An 18,449-nucleotide genomic window follows, 5' to 3' on the forward strand; every position below is an offset into this window, starting at 1 on the left:
TTTCTTGTTTTCTTACTATCCCTCCCTGCCTCCCCTCTTTCATTCAGTGTGAAGGGTTGTTGGGAAGAGACGGAGGAGGGCTCGGAGAAGGTCGAGTTGAAAGTGTTCTGCTGGAAAGGCCGAAGCAGCCGTGCTCCTCAATCAGCCCTTTGTCTGCCCGCGGTTCTGCCAAGGGGCTCGTCCTATAAAGCCCCTACAGTTCTGCCAGGCTGCTGTAGCGCAGAACTGTAGTGTTGACTCCAGCCGCTCCTCAGCCCCTCCTCAGCCCGAGTCCTTTTAGAGTTACAGAAAACTCGGCGGCGCTTGACCGTGGGATTTCCTCCATGGAAAAACTCTTCGGGAGCAAGACCCAGTTCCCCTACGAGTCCCGAAAAAAGTGGTTAGAAAGCTTCCCACCATGCGGCCGAGAGTTCATGAGAGATGGCAGCTGACTGGGATGTTCTGGCCTGATCTGAAACAACATCAGAATCAGAATCAGTGACCAATGCATATTTGAGTAGATTCACATTTGACTTTATTGGGATTTGGATTCTGATCTTTTAAGGCTATTTTAACCCATTGCAATCCATAGTCAGAGTTTGTGAATCCTTTGGGATTATACTTGGATTTCTGCATAAATTGGTCATCAAATGTGTTCTGATCTTCATCTAAGTCAAAACTAGAGTTTTGCACGTTTCTTTGAAAAAGTAATTAGTTATAGTTACTAGTTACTCCACTATAAAAGTAACTAGTTACCAGTAAAAGTAACTATTGCGTTACTTTTGTGTTACTCGCCCCCGAAACCTTCGGATTTAATAAATGGTTGATCCTCCTTCGGCAGCAAAAACCTCAACCTAACGTTTCCTGTAGTTGCAGATCAGACCTATGACTAATTTATGCAGAAATCCAAGTAACTGTGTGTGTGCATCTACTAGCGCATCTCAAAAAATTTGAGTATCATTCTAATATCACAAAGAGTGATCGATATTAAGCGTTTATTTATTTTATTGTTGATGATTATGAAGCTTACAGCCAGTGAAAACCCAAAAATCAGTGTTTCAGACCAATTTAGTAGTTTTAGCAGTGTGGGCAGTGTGCCAAGTCCTGCTGGAAAATGAAATCCACATCTCCATGAGCCATGTCATCTGCTGGTGTTGATCCACTGTGTTTTATTATCAAGTCTAAAGTCAGTGCAGTTTTGTTTTCCCACAAAATCTTACAGCACTTCATATCTTACAGCTTAACCAGAAGTTAGATTAAGTTAAAATTAAATTAGAATTAAGCTCAAATTAAAGTCTCTCAGATCAAGAGAACTAGTGATTTACTAGTGATTCATTTGGTTGTTGAGTCAGAGGCGATTGGTCTTCTGTCTTCTGCCACAACAAGCCTGTGCATGAGATCAGAATGACTTTAGGTCTGCACCAAATAACTTCACTGCCGTTTTTTGATGTTCCCTGTGGTGCTTCCATGAAGCCAGACCTTAGCGTACCCTCGCATGTGGTCAGTGAGTCAGACTCTGCTCATTCGCTCTTCTTCTACCTCCTTCTCTTTGTTTTCTGCTGTGGTTTTTGAGACGGGAGTGTGATGTTGTGGTAACGTGATCTTTTCCCAGGCTGGTGGACGGGGAGGCTGATCATCCTGTGCCAGTGTGGGGTGTAATTAGGAGAAACTGAGCTCTGTTTGGAATCTACTGTCCCTGTGCAGAGGCGGACATGCATTGGTGCTAGTTCACAATAATGGTTGAGTGTACAGAGCCAACGATTGGAGCAAAATTGGTAGTGTTGGGAGTGTAAACAGTGGAGAACCAAAAAACAATAGCTTTTAATACTGTATTATTATTAACAGACTCCTGCTTTAGTTCCTCTAATTGCTAGGAGCATCTAAACAGTTAAATTAGGTGTATTTATGTTTTGTTTTTTGTTTTACATTTTTTCCACATTTTTCTCAAGGCAAGTAGCAGATAACTGTAAGAAAGAGCACAAATATTGACCTCCTTGCCTCCTGGCCTCCCTCAGTGACAAACTCAAACCAGAGGGGTCCTGAACCCACCCAGGAGAGGTGTTCTGGCATGAGAATGAGAATGGGAATGGGACACCCAGAGGCCTGCAGCTATTTAAAGCTCACATACGTGTGAAGACCTCAGGGATAATCCGTGATAAGTTGTACAGGAAGGAATGAAACTGTGGTGTTAAATGTTAAATATTAAATTCTGCTTCCTCCGCTGAGCAGAGTTTGATAGTTATTGTATTGTGAAACTCATATATTATATACAAACATTATGGGTGTCTTTGATTTTAATTGAAAACCTCTGGAATATAATTAAGAGGAATATCAGATGATCAGAAGCCATCAAACTGCTTGAATAATTTTTGCACCAGGAGTAAAGCAGCATAAAGTTATCCAAAAGCAGTGTGTAAGACTGGTGGAGGAGGAGAACATGATGCCAAGATGCATGAAAAAAAACTGTGATTAAAAAACAGGGTTATTCCACCAAATATTGATTTCTGAACTCTTAAAACTTTATGAATATAAATAAAATGTTTTATTTGCATTATTTGAGGTCTGAAAGCTCATTTCTCATTTTCTGCAAATAAATGCTCTAAATGCCAATATTTATTTATTTATTTGGAATTAGGAAGAAATGTTGTCTGTAGTTTATAGAATAAAACAACAATGTTCATTTTACTCAAACATAAACCTGTAAATAGCAAAATCAGAGAAACTGATTCAGAAACTGAAGTTGATTTCTAATTATTGTTGATGATTATGACTTACAACCAATGAAAACCTAAAAATCAGTGTCTCAGAAAATGAAATAATAATGCAAACAGTAACGTTATGCTTGATCGGTGCATATCCAAAGATTTGTAGATATCGATCTCCTCTTTGCTCCGTGTTTCTTAATCGAGCTATTGTATGGATGAGCACTGACCTCTGCTGACCCTTGCAATAGTTGTTTAAACATTGCTGTGAGGATTTGATGGCATTCAGCCCCAATTATAGCATTAGCGAGGACATATTCAGATGTGCTCCTCATGCAGCGCATTAGAGGACCTCTCTGACTTTAAGCAAATAGCATGATCTGATCCTTCCTTCCGTATCACACATGTGCAGAACCTCCGCCCGTGCTGCTGCTCAAACGTAGCAGGAACCCGCTAATGGAGTGTTTGAGTTTCAGAAGAGAACGTTAAACCCCACCTCCACCCACATCTTCTCCTCCTCAGAGCCTCCTCAGCTCCATTCATTCAGCTCCATTCGTTCATTTACCTTCTTAAACCGTGGGGTTTTACTCTGAATTAGCTTTTGTTCTTAATGCGCACAGACGTATTTGTGTAAAGTGTTTAGCCTGTCTCTGTGTCTCTGTTCCGACTTCTCTCTTTTCTGTTTGAAAGACCTAAAGCACTTTTTCTCCATGAAGAGCTTCCATGCTTTCTTTTGATGCCCACAGAGAGGCAGCTGGGAAATTAAACTCACGTGTCTTGAGCTTGGCTCTGGTGCAGATTACCATATAGCCTCCGATCATAATCCCTGTTAAAGTTTAGCGTTTGCTCTCAGTCTGACAGCACTTCTCTTTCTTTCTCCTGCAGTTTACTTCAGAGCTCTGGTGAACTTCACAGACTCCTTCGTGTACGGGCCTGAGCTGGACGACATCTACTCCACTGCTTTCCAGGAAATCTCTGATGCTGTCGTTGACACGGTGAGCATTTTCAGCATTTTCAGTTTATTCGTTTTCTTACTTTCTGATGTCCCATATGGTTCTATGGACTTTAAAATGGCTAAAATACACTTTTTTCCGACTATTTTCCAATTTCCATTAAGTCTCTTTAAACAGGTCGTGTCTTTTTTTCTTACAGCCAATGAAAATCTAAAAAGTCAGTGTTTTGGAAAATTACAATATTATATAAGACCAATTGGTACTTTTATACACTACAGTGTGGGCAGTGTGCCAAATCCTGCTGGAAAATGAAATCCGCATCGCCATCAAAGTTGTTATCAGTAGAGGGATTTTGCTGGAAAACACTGGTTTGGAGGGACATGTCATCTGCTGGTGTTGATCCACTGTGTTTTATTATCTTCTGACGACTTTTATGGAGATGCAGATTTCATTTTCCAGCAGGACTTGGCACACTGCCCACACTGCTTACCAAAAGTACCAATTGGTCTCATGTAATAAAAAATAGAATTTTCTGAGACACTGATTTTTGGGTTTTCATTGGCTGTAAGGCTCAGAAAAAAGACACAGCCTGTTTAAAGAGACTGTTTTAAATGAGCTTGGAAAATGGTCATAAAAATATGTATTAATAACAATAAAAGAAATAAACTCTTAAACTCTTCGATAACTCTGTGTTTAATACATCTGTATAACATATAAGTTTTACATTTTGAACTGATTTACTGAACTAAAATTACTTTTTAACAATATTTTATTTTTTTGAGATGCACTAGTATATTCCATTAAATCTAAACTATAAAATGAGACAGTAGCATTAAGAATACTGTTTTTCTTTCCACAGCTTGAGTCTGACTACAGCAAGATACCAGGAGCCCAGACCGTCAATGTCGTCCTCATCAAGTTAAGATCATTCCTGTCTTATTTCAATTTCTTATCTGTAGCCAGATTTTAACTTCAACCTTTTTTAATCGTTTTTTCTCTCTCTTTTTTTTTTTTTTATAAAGGAAAATTGGTAGAGATGTGTTCGTGGAGCTGGACGTGGGCTCAGACGATAACCCCAACGAGAAGCAGATCAGAGATGTGCTTTACTCTGTGGTCAGCGAGGGAATCGCCTCCTACGTGACGTCGGTCCAGGGCTTCGATTTCAGACGTCTCGGAGAACGTAAGAGACAAACTGGAGAGGCAGAAACCAGAACCTCCAGAACCTCCATTCTGCTGTTCTATAGGGAACTAAAAAGATCATATTTCATTTGTTTTGATTAGTTTTGATAAATAACTGATATGCAGCAGATTTATTAAATAATATATTAATAAGCAACCAGATTACAAATTACAGATGACTTTATAATTATCATAATGGACACACTATCACAACAGCCTACCTCGCCATTTCTCATTCACATAAAACATTGAAATAATGCCTCCCTGCTGATTTAATAAAGCATAAGAAAAAGGCATAATAAGAGCAGGGCAGATGCTATTAAAAAGGCATAGTTTACATTATTTACTGCTTAATAATGCAGTAATAAGCGTATTTGGTAAATTGGATTTCTTTTGGTAAGCACATAATAATAGTTGTTCTGTAAAAATGCAGAAATAAGCTGTCTTTAATAATGCTTGATAAGCACGTTATTGGGTCTCATAATGCCTTTCTGATGAATTAACTGAATTATGCTTAACCTCCTGAGACCTGGATTTTTGCTTGGAGTGTGTTTTTATTTTCTCCCTGCTATTTGGGGTCATTATTAGAACATGTGTGTCAAAACTTAACTTTTTTTTGTCATTTTTACCAGAATTTTTACATGGCCAATATTTCAGTCTGAACTGGCTGTAGAAACTGATGACTGGGATTCCTAAATCTTGTTTTTAATTAATTGAGTGTAATGTTGTCATCTGACCACTAGATGTATGGGCAGTGTCTCCTTATCAGGCCAACATTTAAAAAAATGAAGTATCGTGGCTCATAGTTCTGTTTGAACTGGCTGTAGAAACTGTTGGCTGGGATTCCCGGGATCTTGGTTTCAGTCAGTTGAGTGTAATGATGTACGAGCAGTGTCTCCTTATGAGGCCAAAGGGTCAACGTTTAAAAACTTTAAGTATCATGGCCCATGTTTCTGTCTGGACTGGCTGTAGAAACTGTTGACTGGGATTCCCAAATCTTGTTTTTAATCAATTGAGTGTAATGTTGTCATCTGACCAATAGATGTACGGGCAGTGTCTCCTTATGAGGCCAAAGAGTCAATGTTTTAAAAAATAAAGGATCATGGCCCATGTTTCTGTCTGGACTGGCTGTAAAAACTGTTGGCTGGGATTCCCGGGATCTTGTTTTCAATCAAAATTTAAAAAATAATAATTATCATGATGCAAAAAAGCAGAAATGTAATGTCCACATATGCGGGCGAATGGTCTCAAGAGGTTAAAAGCAATATAGGTGCTTGTTTAAATTTGTTTAGTTTAATTCACCTCAGCTAATGCTTATTACTGCAGTAAAATATGCATCGTGTTAATTATCAATGACTGCCTTGTTCACATTATAAATATAAATATATATATAAAGACATTATGCTTATAAGTACTGGAAGAACTTTTGACTCGCAGCACCGTAGTGAGACTGAGACTGAGATAAGATGTTATAAGATGTTATGAATGATCTTTGTGTCTGGTTTGTAGCTGATGTCCATGTGGAGCGTCTGTCCTCTCCAGGTTTGTACCACACCATGCCTCCTGCATGGAGCTTGTGGAGTGCAGTGCTCCTCACGTTTCAGACCCTTTAGCAGGAACAGCTCGGAGAGTGTGATGGGTTTTAGAGGAATGGAGCTGCTCATGCATGTCTGCACCCAGACCCAGAATCTCAGAGCACTGCCTGAGATGCTTTGCATGCTTGACCCTGTTGATTTAGTGATGCTGAATCCCGTGAATGCAGCTTTCCTGTAGTATCATGCGAGTGTGATAGTGTGCGGCAGGCTGTATCTCAACTAGATAGCAAGGCATGTCGATTGGCCCTCAGCCTGATGACTTGGATCCACATTCTGTAGATGCATTGTTGGCATTGTTTCTTGTGTGTAAAAACGGCCTGTTAATGTAGTAAATGTAGTAGAAAAGAGTGCATGCCTTCCAGCAAAAATTAAAAAGTCGAATAGTGTTGAACTGGACTCGTGTGAAAGGTAAATTAAGGTGTTACAATAGGTAATTTAAGCACTGCCACTATGATCGGGAGATTGCTGGTTCAAATCCCGGTCATGCAGCTTGCCAGTAGCCCCGATAGAGCACAATTGTCCTTGCTCTCTCTCTGGGTGAGTACAGTACAGTAGATGGCGCTCTCTCTTTCCCCTCATCACTCCTAGGGTGATATGGATCAGCACAAGGCTGCATCTGTGAGCTGATGTATCAGAACCGAGCGCTGTGATGCTACTTAGCAGTTCAAAGAGAGGCGGAGTCTGACTTCACATGTGTCGGAGGAGGCGTGTGCTTGTCTTCACCCTCCTTGTGTTGTGGTACCAACCGGAGAAAAATGGGAAAAAAATCAGAAAAAAACATTACCATAGAATAAACTACTTTTACAGGTTTCACAAAGAAGCATCTTTGTACACTGGCTGAACTAGTATTGTGTCCCATGATTTTTGCCGTAAGGAGATGGAAGCTAAAGAACTTTAATGTGGGATTGCATTAAAGGTTTGCTTAACCCCCTGATTTGTACTGACTCCGCCCTCACCTCAAATTTGAAAAATCCTAATGAAAAATTAAAAAGTAAAAAAAAGAGGAATTGGGAGGAGTATTTTTGGAGGGGCACTGAGTGATGTATGGGTTTAGAGGAGGAAAGGCAGGAGAGCTGATTGGGCTGAGCAGTGTGCCTCTGATTTGCATGTTGTGATGTATCTGCGTACCAAAGTACACAAAAACATCATCCACGCCTGTAGCACAGTTGAACCTGTGAGGGCGCTGCAGAGGCAGAATTATGGAATAATTATTATGGAATAATAATATTTAGTAAACTAAAAAAGTGTTGAACAAACCAGAATATGTTTTATATTTTAGATTCTTTAAAGTAGGTACTTCTTTCTTAGATAGAAACTGTTTTGAACATCTCTGCTGGATTTTCTCAGTCAGTTTTATGAGGTAGAGTTAACTTTCAGTTAACAGCTGTGCTGAACTCATCAAGAGTTAATTACTTGAATTTCTTAATTACTTAATTACTTGAGTTACAGGTATACAGTTAATAGCTTTAGAAAGGTCTGACTGCTACTGTATAAACACACAGACGTAATATAAATGTAATAAATAAATGATGTAATTATGGGATGTTTTTAGCTAATATTATCTCGTCTCTTCTCCTGTTTGCGCTGTTCAGTGAGACCTCCTCCTCCGCCCTGTCTGGAGAATATGTTCAGCTGTTCTAATGGTGAGTGTATCCAGCTGGATCAGCTGTGTGATCAGATTGAGCACTGTGAGGACGGGAGCGATGAGGAAAACTGTGGTGAGTAAAAAGAACCTGATCTGATTGGATAATTTCCTAATTTTAAATAACACTTAATCTAAACTCTGATATGTAATGATGACGTACACCTGATATAACTATTGTCAAATTCTCACTCTTGTTCTCTCTCTGTTACAAACTCACCCTCTTTGGCTCTCGCGCCCTACTACAATATATATATATATAATATATGTATATATATTTTTTGTGTATACATCTCACTTCTGCACTTGCTCTCGCTTTTGTGCTTTATACTGCTAGTCACTCTCTCACTCTCTCTATACTGCTAGTCTCTCTCACGCTTGCTCTCACTTTCTATTGCACATCTCTCGCTTTTGGTCTTTCTTGATTTTGCTCTCCCTTTTTTTTTCTTTCAAATCTTTCACTCTTGCTTTCTCTGGCTGTTACAAATATCTCACTCTCTGTTCCAGTATGTCACTCTTACTCTCTCTCTATCTCTTTCTCTCCTGCACTTACTCTCGCTTTTGTGTTCTATACTGCCAATAACTCGCTACTACTCTCTCTCACTCATTTTTGGTCTTTTTTGATTTTGCTCTCACTTTCTTTTGCAAATCTTTTACTCTTGCTTTCTCTTGCTGTTACACATATCTCACTCTTGGCCTCTCTCTCTCTCTCTCTCTCTCTCTCTTTCTTTCGCTTCTGTGCTCTATACTGCTAATATCTCGCTCCTAGTCTCTTTCACAAACTCTCACTTTTGCTTTCACTTTTGATTACAAACTCTTGCTTTCTATTAGGAACCCTTCCTCATGCTCTCGCTTTCTATCACAAACTCTCACTCTTTCTCTCCTTAGCTATTACAGATATCTCTTTCTTGGTCTCTCTTAATTTCGTTCTCTAATAAAAACTCTCTCGTTCTCATTTTCTGTTCTCTTGCTCTCATTTGCTCTCGCCCTTTTTTTAATAAACTCTCCCTCTCTATTGCAAATTTTCACTCTTGGTCTCTCACTCCTGTCTCACTCTCTTGTGCTGGTGATATTAATCTAGCATCTCGTTTTCTTAACTAAAGACCTCCATATTACTGATGACTGATTGTGATCATCACATCGGCACTGTTTAATCTCGGCTTTATCTTTATTGTATTCTTTATCAGCTACTGATGCTCCAACTACAACCACCACTCGCTCCACAACCACGGTGGAACGGAGGCCCCTGCCGGGACCGGGCCCCTGCCGCGGGGACCAGGCCATGTGCCAGAACGGACAGTGCATATCCCGGGATTACCTGTGTGACGGAGAGAGAGACTGCACTGACGGCAGTGATGAGATGAAGTGTGGTAAGAGCCTGAAAGAGCAGGGTAAAGAAAAGGGGTGTGGTTTATGGTAAGGGGTGGGGTGATGTGGTAAAAATGGTTTTCATTACAGGACTTATTACACTCTCCGTACTGAAATGTGCAGCATCTCTGTGTTTTTTAAGCTCTGATGGCACAGATGATGCAGTTTAAAATAGTAAAATTGAATAGTCGCGTAAAATGAAGTATAAAATGATAAAATATTGAATTATTGTCCCTCTTTAGTTTATATTTGAGCACAGATATGGTGTAAATATGTTTCTGATTTCTCAGGAACCCCGTCTCCCTGTGAACCCAACGAATTTAAGTGCAAGAACGGCCGCTGTGCTCTGAAACTGTGGCGCTGCGATGGAGACAACGACTGCAAAGACAACTCAGATGAGATGGACTGCCGTGAGTTACGCTGCTTTTTATAAAATTGTATTAAATTGTCTTACAATATTAGTATGTCAATACTTTACACAGTTTCCCAGAACTACATGGTATATTAAACTACATGATGTATTGAACTACATGATGTATTGAACTACATGATGTATTGAACTACATGATGTATTGAACTACATGATGTATTGAACTACATGGTATATTGAACTACATGATGTATTGAACTACATGATGTATTGAACTACATGATGTATTAAACTACATGATGTATTGAACTACATGATGTATTGAACTACATGATGTATTGAACTACATGATGTATTGAACTACATGGTATATTGAACTACATGATGTATTGAACTACATGATGTATTGAACTACATTATGTATTGAAGTACATGATGTATTGAAGTACATGATGTATTGAACTACATGATGTATTGAACTACATGATGTATTAAACTACATGATGTATTGAACTACATGATGTATTGAACTACATGATGTATTGAACTACATGATGTATTGAAGTACATGATGTATTGAACTACATGGTATATTGAACTACATGATGTATTGAACTACATGATGTATTGAACTACATGATGTATTAAACTACATGATGTATTGAACTACATGATGTATTGAACTACATGATGTATTGAACTACATGATGTATTGAACTACATGGTATATTGAACTACATGATGTATTGAACTACATGATGTATTGAACTACATTATGTATTGAAGTACATGATGTATTGAAGTACATGATGTATTGAACTACATGATGTATTGAACTACATGATGTATTGAACTACATGGTATATTAAACTACATGATGTATTGAACTACATGATGTATTGAACTACATGATGTATTGAACTACATGATGTATTGAACTACATGGTATATTAAACTACATGATGTATTGAACTACATGATGTATTGAACTACATGATGTATTGAACTACATGATGTATTGAACTACATGATGTATTGAACTACATGGTATATTAAACTACATGATGTATTGAACTACATGATGTATTGAACTACATGATGTATTGAACTACATGATGTATTGAACTACATGATGTATTGAACTACATGATGTATTGAACTACATGGTATATTGAACTACATGATGTATTGAACTACATGATGTATTGAACTACATGATGTATTGAACTACATGGTATATTAAACTACATGATGTATTGAACTACATGATGTATTGAACTACATGATGTATTGAACTACATGATGTATTGAACTACATGATGTATTGAACTACATGGTATATTGAACTACATGATGTATTGAACTACATGATGTATTGAACTACATGATGTATTGAACTACGTGGTATATTGCACGTTGCTACCGCCACCATGCTTCATAGCTGGTACAGCACTGCGGGAGCTAGAAGCTTTAGTCATAAATAAAAGTGCTGATTTCAGAACAGATACTTCTATCTTGTACTGTATCCTGTAATTTGATTGGCTGTAGACAGTGTCTTCGACATTACAGCAGCTTCTAGTTTATGACCCGCCTGCTTGTGTAGCTGTTTTTTTCCCCCTACATTGTAAATGAATAGTGAAGTGATGCAGACTAACTTAGAGTAACTTAAAAGTGTTAAACAAACCAAAATACTCTGTGGAGAAGTATTTAGGTGCTCTTCTTATCTGAGGAGCTGTTTGTTAACTTGTGGTTTCTGAGGCTGGTAACTTTGATTAACTTATTCTGTGCAACAGAGGAAACTCCTGATATTCTTTTACTGGGGCGCTCCTGATGAGTGCCAGTTTCATCATTATAATGTTTTTATAATGATCTTTACGGTAACAGGATTCGAGGATACTTTCAAAGTTCTTAAAATGTTTCACTATTCACTGTGGAACTGTAACTCTACGTTTTCACATCTTTTACAACTGATGCTCTTAAACACTTTATTAAGAGACAAGAAATTCAAGGAATTAACTCTTGATGAGTCTAAAGAGGTGTTAGTTTGAATAATGTAAAATATAAAACATATTCTAGTTTGTTTAACAATGTTTTATAATTTCATATGTTTTTCTTTATAGTTTGGATGACTTATGTAGTATTAATCTACAATGCAGAACATTTTAAAATAATGAAAAAAAAAAACAGAATTTAACAGTTTTGTTCTGTATGATTTAAGTGTATTTAATAAATCTCTCTATCTGCTGTTTGTAGCTGTAAGAAGACCAGGAGATGCCTGTGCACCGGAGCAGTTTGTGTGTTTGTCCGACCGCGCCTGCATTCCTGCCAGTTATCAGTGTGACGAGGAGCCCGACTGCGCTGACCGCTCCGACGAGTACGGCTGTGGTAAGACCAGGGGTGTTCAAATTCAGTTTCTCTTTAATACTTATTGTTAATCATCTGTCTACCGTACTTTTTGCACTATAAGGTGCACTTAAAATTCTTTTAATTTTCCTTTAAAAAAATAATCAATGCACCTTATAATCCGGTGCTTCTTATGTATAAATTCTACCAGTCAGGTATTAAGGAGCAGTAAAGCCACTCTGCTGAAGTACAGAGTTATGAGGGTGAGTTTTCAGTGAAGTTTCTCCAGCACTAAGGCTGGAGCAGCAGCATTAGCATTAGCTGCTAACTGCAGCGCAGTGCTAGCTCTCTCGCCGTTCAGAGTTGAGTATATTAGACTGTAGTCTTTGTGTTTGCCGTGTTAAAACCTAAAGCTACGTGGGACGGAGCGCTAGCTTTTAGCGCCCTCAGTTACCTGAACCTTTCCTCAGTCTAAAACTATCAGGTGGCATTTACATCCCGCTAGTGCTGTGGTTAGCGGCTAATGCTAATGCTAATGCTGCTGCACCCAGCCTTAGTGCTGGAGAAACTTCACTGAAAACTCACCCTTAGAGACAACATACTGGAAATTTAAGCTTACTGCAAATAGATGGAGGCGCTTTACTCACCCAAATAAACTGTTTTCAACATAGAAATCTGTGTAGATTAACATACAGCACAGGAATATGAATTGATTGTTGTTTTTCCTCATTATTTTAAGCCCCTCCCACTGTGACCAGCCCCCCAGAAGACTCGGTCACAGCGATGCGCGGGGGCACGGTGACCTTCACCTGTAAAGCTGTGGGCGTGCCGACGCCCATCATTACCTGGAGGCTTAACTGGGGGCACATTCCAGTCAGCAGCAGGTAAGTAGTCAGGTGACCTTGCTGATCTTTCCCTGTCTGATCCAGGTGGACGATGGAGTGACTTTCTGTAAAACATGCTCATTTTTAAAATACTACATAAAGGGGTTTTGTTCTTATTTTTAAAGATGAATAAGACGAATGAAATAATTGATATTGAGACTTTTCCAGTATTGGTATACTGTGCAACACTAGTCACCACTTAGCATCACCATAGCAACAATATAGCAGCATATAACATCCATGTAGCAACATCATCATAGCGACTACCACCCATTAACCTGACAGCAGCTATAAAACCCATGTATCAATTACTTTACAACACAACAGCAACTACCTAGCAACACCAAAACAACCACCTAGCAACACCAAAACAACCACCTAGCAACACCAAAACAACCACCTAGCAACACCAAAGCAACCACCTAACAGCACAACAGCAGCCACCTAACAACAAAGCTACCCTCAAAAAACACCAAAGCTACCACCAAAAAACACCACAGCAACTACCTAACAACACCAAAGCAACACATGACACCAAAGCAGCCACCAAACAACACCAAAGCAACCACTTAACAACAACAAAGCTACCACCAAAAAGACCAAAGCAACCACCTAACACCAGCATTGCAACCACCTAGCAACACCAAAGCAACCACCCAGCAGCACCAAAGCAACCACTTAACATGACCAAAGCAACCACCAAAAAAGAACAAAGCAACCACCTAACATTACAGCAAGCACCTAGCAACACCAAATAAAAACATAACACCAAAGCAACCACCTAACAACACCAAAGCAACACATAACAACACCAAGGCTACCACCAAAAAACACCAAAGCAAACACTTAACAACACCAAGGCTACCCCCAAAAAACACCAAAGCTACCGCCAAAAAAGACCAAAGCAACCACCTAACATCACATCAACCACCAAAAAACACCAAAGCTACCCCCCAAAAAAAAAAAACAACCACCTGACAACACCAAAGCAGCCAACAAACAACACCCTATCAACCACCTAGCAACGTATAACAAAGTAACATCCTATCAAAAACAGTCATTTAAGCAATCATATACAGCAGCAGCCCAGAAACACTTTCCTAAAAGTGGGAAGCTCTACCTGTTCACTATAAAAATGGAAAATAGTTGATCAGTTAATTAGAAGCAGCTTTAGAAACTGTATTTTTATTATTTTTAGTTACATCTGTCTAATTCTAAATAAACCACATTCACACACACTGTAAGTCTGATCTGCTGAAGTTTTCCTTTTAAGGTGTGATTAAAACAGTGGAGGAGAGGGGGCGGGGCTGGACTGCAGGGTAGTTTTATTACAGGGGCGTGGCCTGATGCCCCTCTCTTCACCTTTCTGTTTGAGTAAATAAAAACAATGCGGCGTGTTTCTAAAAGAGCTCCAGAGAGAGGTTCAGCCCGCGGAGCTGTGGAACTGAGCCGGGAGTGTAATTAAAGACAGACGGCGGAGTTTTTATTCCGGATTGGTCCTCCAGAGTTAGCCGCCTCCTGTCCAATCACGTCGTCCCTCCGAGGGAAAAGCTGTGGGGCTCTTCTCTGCTTCAGTGTGATTATTTATTAACAGCGCCGCTCGAGCTGTTCTTCAGTTCCTCACAGTGTCCTCGACTTGTGTATAATCACTCAGAGCCTCGAGCACGACTGTCACACCCCTAACCTTCAGTTTACAGCTTCACTTTTCACATTCCACGTCTGTGTTGGTTGCCAGAGATTCTGGGAGAGAAATCCTGCATTGTTTATGCTCTTGGAAACATTTTCCAGTGCTTTAATTTGTTGCGATGCCACTGCTGAGTTGCATTTTAATTTAAAATAGACTGAGCCAAGCGAACAGATGCAGTTTCAAACAGTAAGTGTGCTTACATACACCCCAAAAAAAAAAAAAAAAAAAAAATATATATATATATATATATATTGTTTTTAAATCTGATTACCCAAGTAATCATCTAAACACCATATTCTCTTAGAATAGATTTCTTAGATAAGAATAAGGTCTTACAATCTGATAAAAAAAAAAAAACAGTGTACTCTCCGATTTCTCTGGCTGCTCACGACCATGATACCCGAAATATGGCAGCAACATTGAACACAGCAGAAGTAACACTGCTGAGATCAAACAATCTCATTTTAATTCAGTTCAATTATGATTAAAAACAGACTGAATTTAGAAATAAATCTATGAATATATGAATCTATGAAATTAGGTGAATTTCTGGTGTGTTGGTATCTTGACAGTGGAAAACACAGGTGCTCCACTTTCTGATTAAAACCCTGACAACAGTCAACGGTCAGAAGTCCATTCCTATCTTAGCTACACGCAAAACCCAACTTTTACATCAACAGTAAAGAAAATACACAATAAAATAACGTTGCTGTTCCGGTAAACGACCTGCTCACACACCTTCACAGCGTGAACCGGGAGGTCAGTATTCTCTGCTGAGAAGCGTTGAGCACCACCAGGTGCAGGCAGAGTGAAAATAAGGTAAAATAAGGCTGAGTGCAGAATATAACCGATGTGTTTATAGCAAGCAGCAGCAAGAAGTGTTACATCACTTTCACAATGTTTACATCACGTCTAATCGAAGTAAGAAGTGCATGTAAATGTACTCAACGTCTCTCTCTCTCTCTCTTTTTCACTAGGATCACGATGACGAGTGAGAACGGACAGGGGACTCTGACCATCCGCGACGTGAAGGAAGGAGATCAGGGGGCGTACACCTGCGAGGCCATCAACGCTAAAGGCCTGGTGTTCGCCATTCCAGACGGAGTGCTGACCCTCAACCGTGTACCAAGTACGCACAAGCTAACGCTAGCTTTTCACCACGCTAACAGCTTAGCAGCTTCACACAACGTCAGATCTGATACTATTCTGAACATAGAGAGAGAACCATGATGGTAGACCAGCTCAAGATTTAAAAAAAGAAAAAAAGCTCATGAGTCTGGATTAAAAGGATTTAAAGTCGTGAGGTGTTATCTTGTGAGTGGAGCTGAAGAATGACTAGCATGCTCATGGCAACGCAGGGTGAATTATCTTTAAGTAAGGACTGATAGTGGATACCAGATTTATGAGACATTTCATTAATCCAGCAGCACATGGCTGGATTCCTTTTTTCTTTTTTTCCATAGTTAAGAAACGAGCAATTAATCTTTAACAGGGCTGTCGAAGAATGCTGGTCCATTCTTCTTTGCACATTGCAGATTGTTTTAATTCAACCATTGATTTTTTTTTAGCCATTGTTTGTGTGCTTTGGGTCATTGTCCTGCTGCAGAACCCAAGTACGTTTGAGCTTAAGTTCACAAACTGATGGACTGACATCAAAGTCAAAGTCAAAGTGGTTTTTATTGTCATTTCAGCTATATACAGAGTACACAGTGAAACGAAACAACGTTCCTCCAGGGACCATGGTGCACACATTGTTCTCATGTTCTCCATGGGGATTTTCTGGTAAACAGCAGAATTCCTGGTTCCATCTATTACAGCCCCTGATCATCACACAACCACCACCCTGTTTTACTTTCAGTATGATGTTCTATTTCTGAAATTCTTTGTTAGATTTACGCCAGATGTTAACAGGACACACTTTCAAAAAAAAAAAAAAAAAAACATCTGGATGAGTTGTTTTATTTTAAAGTTAGTTTGATAGTCATAACAAGAAAATGCAAAAACAAAATAAATCTTTAATTGGGCAAATGCTGTATATTTGAGGCTTAATTCAATACATTTTGTTGGTCAAACTGATATGCAGAATTAAAATTGTCTGAGTTTTGAGTAAACTGAGCTGAGTTAACTCTAAAATCAGCTCTGTAATCAGTCACTGCACTGTTTTACATTGATCTGACTGTGATTGGATATATTGATTATGGATTGTGTGTTGTATAGTTATACAGAGCAGAATCCTGTTCTGGTTGGTTGATAGATTGATAACCAGACTGTTACTGTATTTTTTCTTTTAATCTGCAGGTAACTGTCCTGAGGGCCACTTTAACATCGGGGGGCGCTGTATGCCCTGCTTCTGCTTCGGCATCACCAAGAACTGCCAGAGCACCGGCCGCTACCGCAACCAGATCTCCCTGCGCTTCGACGAGGAGGAGAACTTTAAAGGTGGGCGTGGATCATGAAGAGTGTTGTTTAGGCTTCTGTCTTTTCTACAGGTGAATTTTCACACTCTTGTCTCTTTTTTTCTTTGTTTTTAAGGAGTGAACGTCTCTTACCCCATTCGTCCGGGCGCTCCCCCTCCTCTCACCTCCACTCAGATATTAATAAACCCAGAGGAGGAGGAGTTTCAGCTGGTGGACCTCTCCCGACGCTTCCTGGACCTGGACTCTCACTGGACTCTACCCAGGCAGTTTCTGGGCAACAAGGTGCTTTTTTCCCCCCGTTCTCTTTTTTTTTTTTTTTTTTTGAATGATTTCTAGCTTTTTTATAATTGTGACAATAAAAAAAAATGTATTTAAAAGTTTATTTAATAAACCCACCCAAAATTTGTAGTGAAGTAAAAGTGAAAGTAGAAAAAAAATAATACTCCAGTAGATACATCAGATACACAGATTCATCATTTTAGTACTTAAGTACAGTAAAGTTAAGCTTGGTAAACACAACTGTAATTCTTAAAAAAAAAGTTAATTGAGTAATCACCTCTAGGCGGCAAAAGAGCTATTGCTTAGCGCGGTTAGCGGCTACTAATGCTAATGCTGCTCCAGCAGTGCTAGCTGGGGTCTGATAAACTCACCTCTGAACGGTGAAAGAGCTAGCACTGTGCTTAGTGGCTAATGCTAATGCTGCTCCAGCCTTAGTGTTGGAGAAACTTCACTGAAAACTCTCCTGTATAACTCTGTACTTCAGTGGAGTGTCTTTACTGCTCCTTAATACCTGACTGTAAGAACTCATACATAAGGAGCACCGGATTATAAGGTGATGATTTTCTGATGATTTTGGGGAAAATGTAAGAATTTTAGGTGCGCTTTATAGTGCAAAAAATATGGTAAGTGAGATCACTATCTTTAATAAGGCTTTATTACAAGTAATCAAATTGCTGTTCTTGTCTCATCTTATAAGTGGATTAATAGAAACATAAACTTTTCACAGTTTGCCAAAGGTTGATATTGTTTGCCTTTTTCTCTTAAAAAATAGTTTGTTTGTACTTTAAGTATTTTTTCTTATTATGTTAACCTGAGGCCTTTGTGTTTCGGTGTGTGTGTGTGTGGTTTAGGTGGACTCGTATGGTGGATTTTTAAGGTATAAGGTGAGCTACTCGCTGCAGAGGGAAGGCTCTGAGCCGGATAATAAAGCCGATATTCTGCTGATGGGAAACGGTCAGAGACTGGTGTACCGCCGCGGCTCTCCAACATCACCTGATATCAAAAATCAGAGAGAAATCAAATTCACTGAGGTCAGTTACTCCACTTAAAC

General features: G+C 39.2%; 1 protein-coding gene across 9 annotated transcripts in view; it reads left to right on the forward strand.

The window, feature by feature from the left end:
- The window catches only part of hspg2 (heparan sulfate proteoglycan 2), a 159,934-nt gene that overhangs the window by 57,868 nt on the left and 83,617 nt on the right, over nucleotides 1-18,449 (forward strand). For 8 of the 9 annotated variants that reach the window (XM_022677111.2, XM_049462688.1, XM_049486523.1 and 5 more), the window contains exons 4-16: nucleotides 3,567-3,676; nucleotides 4,494-4,552; nucleotides 4,657-4,814; nucleotides 6,323-6,355; nucleotides 8,001-8,126; nucleotides 9,238-9,420; nucleotides 9,709-9,828; nucleotides 12,042-12,173; nucleotides 12,871-13,015; nucleotides 15,680-15,831; nucleotides 17,001-17,141; nucleotides 17,235-17,401; nucleotides 18,250-18,429. In XM_022677111.2, coding sequence (XP_022532832.2) covers nucleotides 3,567-3,676; nucleotides 4,494-4,552; nucleotides 4,657-4,814; nucleotides 6,323-6,355; nucleotides 8,001-8,126; nucleotides 9,238-9,420; nucleotides 9,709-9,828; nucleotides 12,042-12,173; nucleotides 12,871-13,015; nucleotides 15,680-15,831; nucleotides 17,001-17,141; nucleotides 17,235-17,401; nucleotides 18,250-18,429 — 1,706 coding nt within the window. The remainder of the gene's footprint in view (nucleotides 1-3,566; nucleotides 3,677-4,493; nucleotides 4,553-4,656; nucleotides 4,815-6,322; nucleotides 6,356-8,000; nucleotides 8,127-9,237; nucleotides 9,421-9,708; nucleotides 9,829-12,041; nucleotides 12,174-12,870; nucleotides 13,016-15,679; nucleotides 15,832-17,000; nucleotides 17,142-17,234; nucleotides 17,402-18,249; nucleotides 18,430-18,449) is intronic. The other variant, XM_049486522.1, reaches the window with a different exon arrangement.

Source organism: Astyanax mexicanus, chromosome 13 (assembly GCF_023375975.1).
Source record: "Astyanax mexicanus isolate ESR-SI-001 chromosome 13, AstMex3_surface, whole genome shotgun sequence".
In the NCBI taxonomy this organism is placed as follows: Eukaryota; Metazoa; Chordata; class Actinopteri; order Characiformes; family Acestrorhamphidae; genus Astyanax; species Astyanax mexicanus.